Source organism: Carcharodon carcharias, chromosome 5 (genome assembly GCF_017639515.1).
Source record: "Carcharodon carcharias isolate sCarCar2 chromosome 5, sCarCar2.pri, whole genome shotgun sequence".
In the NCBI taxonomy this organism is placed as follows: domain Eukaryota; kingdom Metazoa; phylum Chordata; class Chondrichthyes; order Lamniformes; family Lamnidae; genus Carcharodon; species Carcharodon carcharias.
Window position 1 is genome coordinate 141,188,885 of NC_054471.1, and position 16,350 is coordinate 141,205,234.

Here is a 16,350-nt window from a genome sequence, read left to right on the forward strand (position 1 = left end):
TTGACTCCCAGTTTTATTCCAAGCTCCCACTCTCTGGTATTAAAAGTAAATATTTTGACACCAGCTTTGGCTTTGACAGATTTGAATATCCTGAACTGCATAATAACACTACTCATTATATGTGAGCAGTATTACCATTAAGTAACACTGCAAGCAATTTGAGACCTTTAAATCTGTTTACTATAGATGGTGATTCATTGAATCAGGGTATTTATTAAATGCAGCTGACGATATGTCAAATGTTTATCCCAGGTGGAATTAAATTAGGATAAGCTGCAGTTTTCTGGTACCATTTCCAGGGACAGATGCTCTTTTTAAAAAAAATGTTTCCATCCCTGTATTTGCTCGTGCACTAGGCAGTTTGTTTGCATTTTTTCTCAAGCTTAGTATAAATCCCAAGGCAAACACCATAACTGATATGTTTCCTTCCAACTTTTTTTGAATAAACATCTTTGATTTTCACGTGGTAAGATATTAAACAAAATGAATATGGTCCAATTGACTTACTAACTTGTAGATACTGTTAATTATATACATGACATCCATTAATATCTGAACTAATCTGTTGAATCCTTATTATACAGAACTTCTTCTTTTCATTAGTCCTCTGATGGCAGATAAGCTGTGTAGTCCTGTAGACACAGAGCTAATAGTAGATCTGTGCAGATTACACACGCATCCATTTGAAAAATTTTCAGGAAGCCTATTTGGAGATGCATCACTCTGTTCGATGCAAGTGTTGGATGTCGATATATCTCTGGGGATGATCATAGGAATTGAATAATGCAACTTCTCACGACTCTTATACCAGAGACATGAACACATGGAGTGAAAATGAAGAACCTCTGCATACATGTTCCGGAAGTTCCCAGAGGTTTCTGTTGTACGAATGGTACTTTGTCCATTTCTTATTAACAAGGCTTTCTGCTCTGCATCACGTTTTTCATCTTCTGCATTCATCGTCATAAATCTCAGAACTACCAGATTGAGGAAAGCTCCAATTACTGTCAGGCCTGTCAAAATGTAGACAAAGCTAAATGCCACATAGTGAGGGTTCTTTTGAAGAGCATCATGTTTCTGTAGAGCCACGTAGTCCCCAAAGCCGATGGTGGTGAGTGTGATGAAGCAATAGTAATAAGCATGGAAAAAAGTCCAATCCTCATAATATGAGAATGCAGCAGCACCAATACATAAGGTGCTAATGCAAGAGAAAAAACCAATGATGACCATGTTTGCCATGGAGACTTCTGTTCGTTTCATCCTAAGGCACTTCTTGATTCTGTGTAAGAGATACTTGACAAATGTATTGATTCTTTCTCCCATACTCTGAAACATGACCAGGGTGAGTGGAATCCCAAGCAGGGCATAAAACATACAGAAAATCTTCCCTCCATCAGTGCTTGGAGCAGCATGGCCATACCCTGCCAAAGAAAAATTTACATTCATTTGTTAACATTTAGGATTTAATATCAATAAAGCTAATTTTATTACATTAGTCAGGAAACTTTGCATTAAAGTATCCAATAAACCTGCTACAAAATAGTTTTGTCCAGAACATTAAAGGGGACATAATTTCTCACTAATGTCTTTGAAAACCTTGCGAGTGCAAAGCAAGGAAAACCCACATTTTGCATGTCACGTTCTTACTTGCAAACAGAGACAACCAAGACAGATTGACTAGATACTAACTGCTAGAATTTGCAACAGCAAAACACTGTGCACACTGGAAGTCTGGAATAAACACAGAAAATGCTGGAAATACTCAGCAGGTCTGGCAGTTGTGAAGGGAGAAACAGAGTTAACGTTTAAGGTTGATGACCTTTCATCAAAACTGGGAGTGCTTAGATATAACAGTTTTTAAGCAAAGCAGGTAGGAAAGGGAGAGGAAAGGAAAAAAGGGGAATTCCTGCAATTGGGTGGAAGACAGGAGAGCTTAAATGACAAAAGGAATGATGGCGCAAGGCAAAAATAGACAAGTAAAGGACAAGTAAAGGAAGTGTAAATGGGGAAAGCAGGACCACTACCAACAGCTGCCTTCCAAATGAAAGGGGAAGGGGGAATTAGCTGAAATTGGTAAACTCAATGTTGAGTCCAGAAGGCTCTTTAGTACCTAGTTAAAAGATGACATGCTTTTCCTGGAGCTTATATCGAGCTTCTTTGTAACAGTGCAGAAGCCGAGGACAGAAAGTTCGGAGTGGAGCAGTGCGGAGGATTAAAGTGACAACCAACCAGAATCCCGGCGTCACTATTATGGACTGAATGGAAATGTTGCGCAAAGAAATTGCCTAGTCGGTATTTAGTCTCCCCAGTTGAGAGAAAACCACATCTTGAACAGAAAATACAGTGTACTACATTGAAAGAAGTACAAGTAAATCGCTTTTTCAACAGGAAAGATTGTTTAGAATCTCAGACAGTGAGAAGAGAGGAGATAAAAGGGCGAGTGATGCATCTCCTATGCTAGCATCGGAAGGTGTCATGGGAAGGGGTGAGAATGTTGGGGATGATTGAGGAGTGGACAAGCATATCACAGAGGCAACAGTCCCTCCACAATGCTGAAAGGGGAGGGGAAGATGTGTTTGGTGATGGCATCAGGCTGGAGAAGGTGGAAATGATGGAGGATGATCCATTGAACATGGAGACCGATGGGGTGGAAGGTGAGGACCACAGGAATCCTATCATGATTCTGGGCTGTGGGGGTGGGGGAAGGGGGTGGGGGGGCAAAGGGTGAGACCAGAAGTGCAGGAAATGGAACAGACACAGTCAAAAGCCCTGTCAACCAAGGTGAGGGGGAAGTTCTCACTTGAGGAAGAAGGAAGACATTTCAGAAGCACTATTATGGAAAGTTGCATTGTTGGAACAGATACAATGGAGGTGAAGAAAGTGGGAGAATGGAACAGAGTCCTTAGAGCAAGCGGGGCGTGAAGAGGTGCAGTTGAAGTAGCTGTAGGATTCAATGGGTTATAGTGAATTTTGGTCGACAGCCTATCCTCAGAAATTTGCCAAGATGGAGGACATTTCCATTGTGGTGAAAATCCTGGAAATGGCCAATAATTCTAAGTCCCACCCTCAAACCCGGCATTTCTCATCTTCGCGTGGGCAGGACTGGAGTTGGGCCAGGGTTCACATATGCACGATTCGCAGATTAATGCTGTAGATTCGCAGTGTTTAGATCACCAGCTGCCTCCACTGAAGTGGGATTTTGGAAGGTGAGGAGTGTAGAATCTGGAGTATGCAGATTAGAACAGGTAAGAGGAGATCTGAACTTGGCGAATGCATTTGGATAGCCAGGATAGCATTTGGAGAGGTAATGTACCCCTTTGGATAGGGTTCTGGGATACCTTTAAGAGAGATAAAGCATCCTTTGGGATTGTTAAGAGTGAACATAATTATGCGCTTTTTATGTACAAACTCATTGGAACAGTGAAGATGTCAAAGAACTGTCCAGCTGTCAAAGAACTGTCCAGCTGCCATGGAAGTGTTAAAGAGCTGTCCAGCTGTCAAGGAAGCATTAAATTCAGTCATGCTGTCAAGGAGCCATTCAGTGGTCAAACCTCTCAAAGCTGCCCTGTAAAAGCTGTCAAATCTGTAAACCCTGTCAAAGCTGTCCAGGAAATGTCAATCCTGTCAAGGAACTGTCCAAGAATATTAGGTAAGTTGGCATGGAGGGGGTAAGTGCAAAGGGTAGTGGGTGTGGGCATGGGTTGGCATGAGTTGGCACTAAGTTGGCATAGGGTTATGGGGAAATGAGGGTGGATAGAGGGGCACACACTTGGCATTGGTGTTATAGGGGCATTGGTGGGATTTTTTTTTAATTATTATTTTTATTTATTTAAACACAATGCCAGAGCACAGCATCCACACCTGGCAGCCTTTGCATTCGTTCCAGAGTTGCCTGCCCCAACTCTCGACCGAAAATCCGACCTGCAGGCGGGCATTTTTAAATGTTGGGTTCACCGAGCCATGATATCTCCCAACGTGGCAAACCCACCTGGGGACAAAAATCTGGGCCAGAGAAGTCAAGGAAAGGAAGGAAAGAGTCGGCAATGGACCATATGAAGGTGAGGTGAGGGAAGGGTGGAAATTGGAAGAAGGGCTGATGAAATTTACCAGTTCAGGACAGTTCAGAGCAGGATGTGACACCAATACAGTCATCAATGTACCAGTAAAAGAGGTGAGGAAAAGGACCTGTGCAGGACCACAACAAAGAATGTTTCCACAACAAGGCAGGCATGACTAGGACCCATACAGAACATATTTTATTTGTAAAGGCAGTAAGTAGAGCTAAAGGAGAAGTTGTCCAATGTGAGGACATGTTCAGCCAGTTGAAGGAGATTGGTGGTTGATGAGAACTGGCTGCGTCTGTTGATGGAAGAAGCAGACAGTTCACAGACCACTCTGTTGGGGGATATGTAAAGGGATGAAGACGAGACACTAGGGTAAGGAAACTGGAAATTGCTGAAATGGCAGAGGATGCTGGAAGTGTCATGGATGTAGGTGGAAAGAAAAGGAGAGAAAAAAAGTTGAGGAAAGAAGAAATCAGTTCTGTGGGGCACAAGCAGGCTGGGCCAATGAGTACATTAGAACTGTGGATATCTGTGGATTTTGGGAAGGAGGTAGCGTGGGCAGTTTGGATTTGGAGTCTATGAGTCTAAAGGCTGTGGATGGACAATATCCAGAGGAGAATAGATCACTGTTTCTGTCTCCACAGATGCTGGTATGCAATTCCTGTTTTTATGCTACTATTTTCACTTGGATTATTTTATGGAATAATGAAAATTTAAAATACTCATAATATACTCTTTAATTCATGATTGCAGAAAATATTTAAAAGCTAAAAGCAGTGTGTGAAAGATGTTACTGTTAACTAAAATAGTTAAGTTATGGAACAGGCTAAAGTAACTAAACATATTTCCACTGGACAAAGTACTATAGAGTGATACGATGCTATATGATAAGGATGAAATAAATAAAGCTATTAAACTTATATGATGACCATAAGGCTAACATGGCCAATGCTGGGAATTCTGCAGTGAGTAACTCACCTCCTGACTCCCTAAAGCCTATATACCAAGGCACAAGTCAAGAATCTGATGAAATATTCTACATTTGCCTGGATGAGTACGGCTCCATCAACACTCAAAAAGCTCAACACAATTCAACACAAAGTGTTCCGTTTGATCATGATCGGCACCTCATCCACCACTTTAAACATTCACTCCTTCCACCATCGATGCACAATGGTAACATGTACTGCGGCAACTCACCAAGGCACTTTCACTAGCACCTTCCAAACCTATGACCTCTACCAACTAGAAGGACAAGGCATCAGACGCCTGGGAACATCAACTCCTGCAAGTTCCTCTCAAAGCCACACACCATCCTGACATGGAACTGTATTGCTGTCCCTTCACTGTCACTGGGTCAAAATCCTGGAACTCCCTTCTTAACAGCACTGTGGATGTACCCACAACCCATGAACTGCAGCGTTTCAAGCAGGTATCTGACCACCACCTCCTCAAGGGCAATTAGGGATGGGGAACAAATGCTGCCTTGTTAGTGATGCTCATGTTCTGCGAAAGAATAAAAAAAATGCATGTGCAAAACTCACAAGCCTTGAATAAGGTTAGTGATTATGAAACACTTTTGTTCCTCAGGGTAGTGACCTCTGCAACAAATCCACAAGGAGGTTAGCTTGGCGTAATTTGACAGTTTTGAAAAAATCTTGATCCATATTTGTTGAGAACAGGGTTGTGGTCTATATTGATATCAGCAGTACTGTTTGATTGCATTTTTCAGGTGAAATAGTGGAAGGCCCTTAAAGGGTGATTCCATACCCAGCATTTCCAGCAACAAGCCTCATTCATAGGCAGTGCAACTCAAGAAATTACAGACCCACATAGGCCATAACTGCGCATCTCTTAAAACCCATGGATGGCAGATAGGGGGCTGGGGATGTGGCTTTTCCATAATTCATTGCCAATAAATGATGCTCTCCACCAGGGGTGTTGTATAGCTGCTATCTTATAGAGAATCCATAAGTGTGTGTGAGAATAGAGGTGTATGCATGTATGTGCAGTAGTCATGGAAAGCAGAGATAAGTGTACGTAATAGAGTAGCTATACTTGGATATATAGACCATGGATGTAGCTAGTTGAAGAACAAGATGTCTTCAGTTGTTTGGATTTTCTTATGTTTTTATAACAATCAATGCTGATAACAGCTCTGTGGGTTACACAATCACTATGGTTAATTGTTGATCTGTTTGGGTTTGGGGTAAAGAACTAAGAAACCATTTGTTCCAAAACCACTATTTATTGCAAAAGTTCAGCACTCCATAAAAATGATTCATTTGTGGGTTAATTAATGCCAGTGATCTAATTTTTAGTGAACGTCTCGCTTTACAAAGTGTCACTATAACTGCTGTACTATTTGACATAACTGAAAGCCAATCCATTGCAGTGAAAGTTGCATATAACAAACCTGATGTCAATTTTGAACAATTTAAGCAATCTAGGAAATTCCAGTTGTGTATTACAGCTGTAGAGTCATTGCAGAGTCCCACCCCTCGCTGACAGCAGAATACAAGAGCTCATACAGATTCATTTCTATCTTGGTAAAAGGATGCACACGAGACAGAGATATATGTTAAGGATGCAATAGCCCTGAAATTCCATAAATATAACTGACACCTTCCTCAGGATCATGCCCAGTAGCAGCCAATAGGAGTGCACCTCATCAGCATGGAACAGAGGACAGAAACATCACTCTGATCAGATAGCTGATGCCCAAGCTCCAAGCAAGTATGCATTCTTGGGGCATAGGTGTCACTGGCAAGGCCAGCATTCACTGCCTATCCCTAATTGCCCTTGAGCAGGTGGTGGTGAGCCACCTTCACAAACTGCTGCAGTCCATCTAGTGTGGGTACACCGGCAGTGCTATTAGAAATGGAGTTCCAGGATTTTGACCCAGTGACAGGAAGGTATGGCAATATAGTTTCATATCAGGGTGGTGCGTGGCTTGGAGGGAAATTTGCAGGACAAATTTATCTGCTGCCCTAGTCCTTCTAGGTGGTAGAAGTTGTAGTTTTGGAAGATGCTTTTAAAGGAGCTTGCTGCATTGCATATTGTAGATGGTACACACTACTGTCACTGTGTGCCAGTGGTGAATAGGCAGAATGGTTAAGGTGATGGATGGGGTGCTGATCAAGCAGATAATCCAGAAAATATTTTTAAAGGAACGTTTTCAAGGGCTGTTTTTCAGATGAGGCATTAAAACAAAATCCCATCAGCCTATTTAGATAGATGTAAAAGATCCAATGGCAATATTCAAAGAGAATAAGGATTTCTGCTATGTTCCTGGCCAACCTTCCTTTCTTAACCAACACTATTAAAGAAAGAATTTACATTCATCCCATATGCTGTTTCTATGGCGTGGCAGTGTGAAAACTTCGTTGTCCACAAACAACTGTGACTGCATATCAAATGCATCGCCCATGAAAGACTTTGGGGCAAGCTGTTGGAAGATATGAGAAGTGTTGCATAGAATGAAAGTTTATTTGTTCATTCTCTTGCCAGCTGAACTTTTATCAGGTGGAATTTTCACTGTGACTATCCCATGCATACAAATACACAAACATAGTACAATCCATCATTCAATTGACCAGGATTGCTGGAAGGTGCAGCCCATGAAAAGTCAACAGTTTGCCTGGAGTTACTCTAAAAGCTTCTGTGCACTGAGTCAGGATCAAGTTCCTGAGATGTCTGTCTGCGCTATAGTTATTTCCCTCTATAACCTGTTACTATGCAATCAGATGAAAACAATAACTTTTATGGTTTATCAAAATTATGGGGTAAAGAACTAATGAATCGTAGAGTGTGAATACTCAGCCATGGGCTACGGAGTTCACTCCACAAGCAGGAAGGAGCAGATACTCCATAGTGGTATTTTTGAAGTATATACTGTTTCTTTTATAGCTGTAGTACTTCACTTAGTACCCTGTTTCCACAATTTTTACAAATTATTTGACAAAGCAACATAATTAATTAATATCTAAGGGAAAAATTTTGCCCTCATCGGGCGGGCTCGGCGGGGGCAGGTATGGGCGGTTGAGATGGACCGCAATTTCATGCTAGCGGGCACTGCATATGTGGGGAGGGAGGAGGGCAAGTGTGCAAGCTTGCACATATGCACAGGTGCGTGCAGCAAAAGTTCCTTGAGGCACAGAGCTGAAGATTTAAAAAATGAAAATTAAAGACTTATAAAATGGTAAAAAAACACATGGCCCCTCATGTGACTGTACCACATAAGCAGGGACACATTCTTAATGAAATGTTAAAATGTTTATTTTATTTTTAATTGCTGTTGGAAACCTTTTAATTGGGACTTTAATGGCCTTAATAGGCCTTTTAACTGTTGGCAGGGGCGCTGTGGGCTTCCACACACACCTGCCAACCGAAATATCATGCGACTGAGCAATGATGTCGGGACGCTCACCCAACGTCATCATACATCATTTTACACTTGTTCAGGTCGGGCATGTGCCCGCCGAGCGCAATATTCTGGCCTAAGTTATATTAAACACAGATCGTGCTTTAATTCTCTTCAGTACAGATGTCAGTGTGTTGCTTAAATCTCTCAAGAAATGAGTGGTGCCAATGTTATGAACTTCTATAACCAGCACAATAAATTAAATTTATGGGGCTATCCTGGATGGAGCATGTTAGACTAATCAGTCATAGAGCAAAAATAAAATTCTCACTCCATGACACAAAAAGATAAAAGTGATTTATAAAACGTGTGTTGATTTATTTCTGTACTATGACCAAACTCTTATATTTCTCACATATGTTTAAACCTAGTTCCCAGGGAATGGATGAGATATGACGTATTATGCGCCTGTATATATATGTCTCTCTTGTACACTTAAAGGATACAACAGTTGTATATTAAAGTTCTGATTTAAGAAAATGTTGTTCTATAAAGGCATTCAATGACATCCAAAAAAGGGTGCAAGGTCCATGATGCATGATTAACTTGTGCCCATTGCTTCTGATGCAGGTAGCTCGCAAACTTCAAGCTGCCCGTTCATTTAAGTAATTGCAGCATGAAGCCAGCAGTAAATGCAGTGTTAAGTGTCTACACCCCTGAGCAGGGGACACAAAATCATGAGACACTAGCACAAGTTGAAGCTAGCCTGCACTACTTAAAACCAACCTGCACCTCTTAAAAGGGAAATTTATTTTGGCTGTAACAGTGCTGGAAGCCATTCTAAAAGTGAGTCTAACCTGGGACAGACACAAGAATGCATAACATGGCAGAAAGAAGAATTCAATTTTCCAGCAAGGCACTGGAGGCCCTGGTGCAGGAGATGGAGAAAAGGAGTGTACTTTATCCACAGGGGAACATGGCATCCAAACAGACATTGCAAAGACAGTGGGAAAGTCATGACAGTCAATGCCAGGAGTCTATATAGCCAAGGACCTGGGTTCAATGCCACAATAAATTCAATGGCCTCAAGGCCAGTGAATGTTTCTTCAAATGTCACATCCTACCAATGCACAGGCAAAATTTTTCGCTGAAAGGGCAGGCATGCGCCCGACCCCCCTCGAGCATAATATAGCGCATGATGACATCGGGTGCTTGGTTATGGCTTGTCTTCTCCCGGAACAACAGAGGAGCATTAATTAGGCCGCTCTCTACCTGCAGCGCCATTGCAGCCTGGCCAACCACAGCTGAAGAACACCTCACAGGGCACATCCAAGTCGTGACCCTTGAACTGCAAGGCATTCGTAAAAACATAAGAACATAAGAAACAGGAGTTGACCATTCGGCCCCTCGAGCCTGCTCCGCCATTCAATAAGATCATGACTGATCTTCTTGTGTTTCGATTTCCACATTTCACTCAGTCCAAGCAGCCAGGGCTCACCCTCTTGGCCAGCTCCGGTGTCATTGACACTTGGCACTCAGACTCTTGCAGCCCTGAGGTCTACATGGGAAAGTCCACACCTTTACACTTCTTCACATTGACCCATGCCAACATGATACTCACCCTTCCCGAGCGCAGCAGGTCATTGAACTTCCGGCACTGCACCCATGTGCACAGCACCACGTCGTGGCTGCTAACCAGCGCTGCCACCTCCTCCCATGTTCTCTCTGGGGTCAAGAGTATCCCTTCTAGCAGCCATCTCCTCCAGGAGGACCGCGAGACACTCATCCAAAAAGCAGGGGGCTGAGTGCCCACACAACCTGCCCTCCTGCCGCACTCAACTCCATCACTTTGCTAACGCAGGGGCTGCCTGGGCCATTTTTAAACTAGTAGCCGGGTCGCCATTGGACCTGGCGGCCAACAGGCCCTCAACCCCACTTGGCCCTTCCTGACCAGCGAGGAGCCGCGTATCACGCTGGGCGGACTTTAATTGGCCCGCCAGCATGAAATGGCGGTCGGGGGTCAATCGCAGGTGGCGGCTTGTTTTACGGCTGATCCCAGGCCCACCGAATGCACCTGCCCACCGAACTCAAAATTCTGCCCCACCACTAGCCTCATACACTGCTCAATACAGCATCACCTACCAAAAATGTCGATTGATCAAGACTCTCACTTAAAATTCAGAGCTTCACCTCACCCTTACACACTTAGCACTGCTGCAAACCTCACACCCAACATTAACAGCTTGTACACATTGCCAGCTATTCACCCATGACAGACTTATCACCCAAACACATTGGGCCTGAACTTCCGCAGAGTGGCAATCCGAGTCGGAGTCCCTGTGGGGGGAGGGTCGGGGAGGTGGAGGAGTGTCCCATGGGGGTGATAGTTGGGGATGGGGGGGAGGGGGGGGAGTCCCTTGGAATTCAGAGGGTGTTCGGTGAGTCCCATTGGTGGTGGGGGTGTGGTGGGATCAGTATGGATCTGTACAATGGTTACCCAGAATGTAGACATGGTTTTAAATCTTCTAACTTTTCTGGGTAACTACTGATGTAACCCAGTCAGAACTATCTGAAGTTTGTGATTTAAATTGTATTTTCAGATGGTTCCCAGTAAGGGTGGTTGCCCAGGGGAAGTTTGCACTTCCCAGGCAATAGCATTGTAAACTTTACCTGGGAACTTGCAGGGTGGGTGGGTGGGGGCGCGGTTCCCCTGCACACCTTTGGGGTACCCCCCCAGATATGATGCCCTGGCGCTCGGAAGTTACCGTCCATTGTACCACACTCGCTGACACACATCCCTCTCTCTTGCAAGACATGAAGGTTCATAAACAGAGGCAGCAGCACCTCTGGTACCGATGGGAACAGACATGGCAGCATGTCCTCACCAGATGGAGGAGATGTTGCTCACCATCATTCCAGCAGACATGGCTGAGGCCATGACCAACAGCAGGGCTGAAACGATAGATCATGGTATCTTTGTATATAATCCGCCTTCTCACACCTCACTTTTCCTCTTCCCATGATTGCTTCTGATTTGTATACTGCTGATGGTGTACATATACCCTTCTTGCTTTCCACCTCCTTCCCCTCACCCCAACCCTAACCTTGTGTCTTTTTCTTTTCAGGCACTCAAGGACTGCAACCTGGCCAGGCCAGAGGTGGAAGAGCAAAAAGATTAGGAAAAAGAAGAAACACCATCATTTGCTCACACACTTACAGCGACTGTGTGTATTATAGAGGATAGCTTAGAAGCCTGATCTGCATGTGGTGAAACACCAGGCATGAGCCGCCTGCAGCTGGGGCAAGGGACCCGAGTAGCATAGGTGCCAACTTGTCAGAGAGCATGGTCTCACACATGTTGTGTTGCAGAGGAGACCCTGTCTGTCTCTCTCTTTCCCTCTCTCTCATACTCCTCTTTGGGTGGAATTTTCTAATCCCGTTGGCGGCGGGCACCATGGCGGGCATGAGCGGACAATATGGCGGGCAAGAGCGGACAATATGGCGGGCAAGAGCGGACAATATGGCGGGAAGGTCAAAAATTGGTTTCATGCAGTCGTAAAACCAGTTTGCGATCGTCCTCTCCACCCAGCCATGGCTGGCCACGTTTCCCACCACTGTACATTAAGAATGTTACTTTAATGCATCTGTATAAGCCCACATGTTTCACAACTGTACATAAGCAACTTGCACCTGGTGAGCTGCACTTCACTCGGGACTTCAAGGTTTGTTTGTCTACCTTGCTTCGGGCAGCACTCACAGTCATCAGCACCAGGCTTCGCAGGCAGCACCACATCACCTTTAGGAGGGCTCACGGGCAAGTCTCTACCTATCAGACCAGCCGTAAGGTGGGGGTGGCTTTTCAAGAGCTGCAGGGCTGGGGCTTGTTTGGGGAAGTGGGAGAAGAGGCCTCAGACAAGAGAAGAGGTTGCAGGGCAAGGGCTGTACTGGAGAAGGGGGATATTCCAGGGTGCATGTGGGAGCACACGTTGATCTGTACAAGTGGCCTCAAGATGGTGAGGGGTGAGGAGGCAGTCTCCAGAGGAGATGAGTCCAGATGGCAATGTGAGGATGTGTGTGAGAGAGTGAGTGGTGATGTCTCTTGGTCTGGCAGTGAGTGAGGTGCCAGTGAACGTGTGATGGCCTTGTGAGTGTGTGAGTTTACAGTGATAAGATGGTTGCCTTACTTTGCTGGGGATGAGATCATTTATCCTCTTTCTGTACTGGATGGCCAACCTCTTTTGGGCAGCATTGGAATTGACCACCACTGCCATCGCCTTCCAAGTTGGAGTGGTGAGATTGCGGGACATCCTGCGGCCAAAGCGGGGGGCCTCTAAAAGGCATTCCAGTGACGGGTCACTGAACTTTTTCAGGATCATGTCTGCACTGGAGCAGTCTCACCACTCCAGCTTGGGAGATGATGGCAGAGGTGGTCAGTGCCAATGCTGCACACGAGGTCAGTCCGGTGCTGTAAGCATGGAGATCTGTGTGCGCGGCTGCAGTCTAGATATGGCACCCAGAGTGAGGAAATGGTGTGGGAAAGGCGTGACGGCGATTCAGAGGTCACCTGCCAACAAGATGGTGTGTTTCCTATGACTGCATAATTAATGAGGCAGGAAGCAGACAATACAGCTTGAAAAAGCGTCATTGCAGCCGGCGGGTAAAACATCCTTTTTCCCATCCGCCACTGCACTTAGTGCAAACCTGGGACGAATCTACCCTTTGCCTCTCTCTATCTATCTGTCATTACACTATGCTTGTGACATCTTTTCATTCTCCTACCTCTTAAATTTTTGTACCAAATTAACATAATAAAGAGCACTGGGACAGAATCGTCCCAGGTTTGCACTAAGTGCGGTAGCAGGCATGGAAAAGATGTTTTACCTGCTGACTACAATGGCAAGTTTTCGCACCATTTCATCTCCTTCCCACCTCATTAACTATGCAGCCACAGGAACCATACTATCTGGTGGACTCCGATTTGCCCGCCACACCATTACTTCGCCACTTCCTCACGCCGGGTGCCATATTTAAACAGCAGCCATGCACACAGTTCTCAATGCTTGCAGCTCAGGACTGCTCTGGTGAAGGCATGGTCCCAAAAGCCAAGGATGTGCAGCCCCCAATTCAGCAATGCATCCCTGGGCCACCTTCTGGACACTATGGAGGCCCACCTCTACCCTCACTCTGGCCGCAGGGGAACTTTCAGTCTCACCACTCTGGCTTGGGCAGCGGTGGCAGAGGTGGTCAATGCCAATGCTGCACCCAAGAGGTCAGCCATCCAGTGCAGAAAACGGAGGAACAATCTCATCCGCGCTGCCAGGGTAAGAAATCCATCTCATCACTGTAAACTCACACACTCACAAGGCCTTCACATAATCACTGGCAGCTCACTCACTGCCAACTCAAGGGCCATCACCACTCACTCTCTGACACGCCCTCACATCTCCATCTGGCTTCATCTCCTCTGGAGACTGCCTCCTCAACCCTCACCATCTTGAGACCACTTGCACAGATCACCATGTGCCCCCCCCACCATAAGACCATAAGACATAGGAGCAGAAATTAGGCCAATCGGCCCATCGGGTCTGCTCCGCCATTCAACCATGGCTGATAAGTTTCTCAACCCCATTCTCCCGCCTTCTCCCCGTAACCTTTGATCCCCTTACCAATCAAGAACCTATCTATCTCGTTCTTAAATACACACAATGACCTGGCCTCCACAGCCTTCTGTGGCAATAAATTCCATAGATTCACCACTCTCTGGCTAAAGAAGTTTCTCTTCATCTCTGTTCTAAAAGGTCTTCCCTTTACTCTGAGGCTGTGCCCTCGGGACCTAGTCGCTCCTACTAATGGAAACACCTTCCCCATGTCCACTCTATCCAGGCCTTTCAGTATTCTGTAAGTTTCATTCAGAGCTCCCCTCATCCTTCTAAACTCCATCAAGTATAGACCCAGAGTCCTCAAACGTTCCTCATATGTTAAGCCTTTCATTCCTGCAATCATTCTCGTGAACCTCCTCTGGACCCTCTCCAGGGCCAGCACATCCTTCCTGAGATATGGGGCCAAAAATTGCTCACAATATTCTAAATGTGGTCTGACCAGAGCCTTATAAAGCCTCAGCAGCACATCCCTGCTTTTATATTCTAGTCCTCTCAAAATAAATGCCAACATTGCATTTGCCTTCCTAACTACCGACTCAACCTGCAAGTTAACCTTAAGAGAATCCTAGATTAGAACTCCCAAGTCCCTTTGCACTCCAGATTTCTGAATTCTTTCCCCACCCCCGACACACTGCGATACCCTCTTCCCCAGTATAGCCCTCGCCCTGCAGCCTCTTCCCTATTATGAGGTCAATTCTCCCCATTCCCCAAGCAAGCCCTAGCCCTGCATATGTTTAAAGCCACTCCTGCCTTACAGCTGGTCTGGTGAGTAGAGACCTGCCGGTGAAGCAGCCCTAAAAGTGACGTGGTGGTGCCTGCAAAGCCTGGCGCTGACGACCATGAGTGCTGCACAAAGCAAGATAGGCAAACAATGCTTGAAGCCCCGAGCAAGGTGCAGCTCATCAGATGCATGTCACTCATGTACAGTTGTGAAACATGTCGGAGTGTGCCTGGATGATCCAGCATGGGGGGATGATTCTGGCGAACAGGGCTTATAATGAGATGCTAAAGTGTTGAAATTAGGTTCCCAACCTGCGGCGGCGGGAAACATGACCCACCATTGATAGGTGGAGCGGACAATCACAAACTGGTTTCTCAACGGCGTAAAACTGATTTTGGGCCTTCTCACCATTTTATCCGCTCACACCCATCATAATGCCTGCGCCAATGGGACTGAAGGGTTCTGCCCTAGGTATATGTATAAACACAAACTTCTATGATACCAGTAATCCAAAACTTGTGACTATCTTATCCCCTATCCCCATACATCCCCTAGTTTTAATCAATTGTTGGACAATGATGTGAGTAACTCCATTTTTATAATATTTTACTTTTTTTCATAAATATCAAGTTACAGGGTTAAAATAGCTTGACCATGTTAATTTGGCTCGAGATTTTTCTTATATTTAGATTTTCTTCTATTTTCAAAATATTGGATGCAAAATAAATCCAATCATTATGTTGGTGATCTCCAACAAGTGATTGACAAATTACATTCAATTATTTTCAGGCAGTGAATGGCTTAACTTGTCACGGAGCATCAAAAACAATGGCAAGTTAAGATACCCATTCAGAAGTTGGCTGAAATCATTTGAAGCTGCTGTATCAGCAATCAAAAATGAACTCTTTACATAGGCCAATGTATTCTAACAAAATTGTTGGTTATAGTAAAGATTGAGCCATGGAAACAAATGCCAAGCTCAAAATGTGGCCTTTCAAATCAAGTAAAACTGTATACTCAAGCAGTTCTTAAAATTAAAGGGGTGATTCTGTAATTCAACACTTGCAGCAGGAAGTGCCACTCACATGGGGAACATTTTGGGGTATCACATCTGGTCTGCTGTGATTTTTTCCAGTCATTAAAATTAATGAAGTCAAGATCACAGGGAGTGGCCTACCAATTCCTGAAATGCAGGTAAAGACTCCACGCTCTGAGATTCTGATCCTAGAATTAGCCCTTAAGTGCTTGCTTTTGAATTAAGTCAACACTGACGATCGATTAATACCTACTTTTCACAGTGCTATCAGATTTTTGATTAATAGGTTTAATTGTCAGAACAGAAACCAATTTCTTTTTAACATTCTACACATACTGTTTCAAATAACAGGCAGGCACAAATTAAAAATGAGAAACTTAAGGGTAAAGGAAAGTCAACAGAAAGGCAGATAGTGAGACCATTTTTTACCATCAGAAAAGAATATTATCTGTGTGAGTTAAGGAAATGGCTATCAAAGAGATTCAAATAGTCAAAGTAATGGGTTC

At 44.6% G+C, this 16,350-nt stretch overlaps 1 protein-coding gene across 1 annotated transcript in view; it reads right to left on the reverse strand.

Annotated features, from left to right (window-relative positions):
• Positions 1 to 576: 576 nt before the first annotated feature.
• Positions 577 to 16,350, reverse strand: part of kcnk3a (potassium channel, subfamily K, member 3a) — an 84,254-nt gene continuing 68,480 nt past the window's right edge. Inside the window, exon 3 of the mRNA XM_041188559.1 lies at positions 577 to 1,421. Within this exon, the coding sequence (XP_041044493.1) occupies positions 577 to 1,421 (845 nt within the window). The remainder of the gene's footprint in view (positions 1,422 to 16,350) is intronic.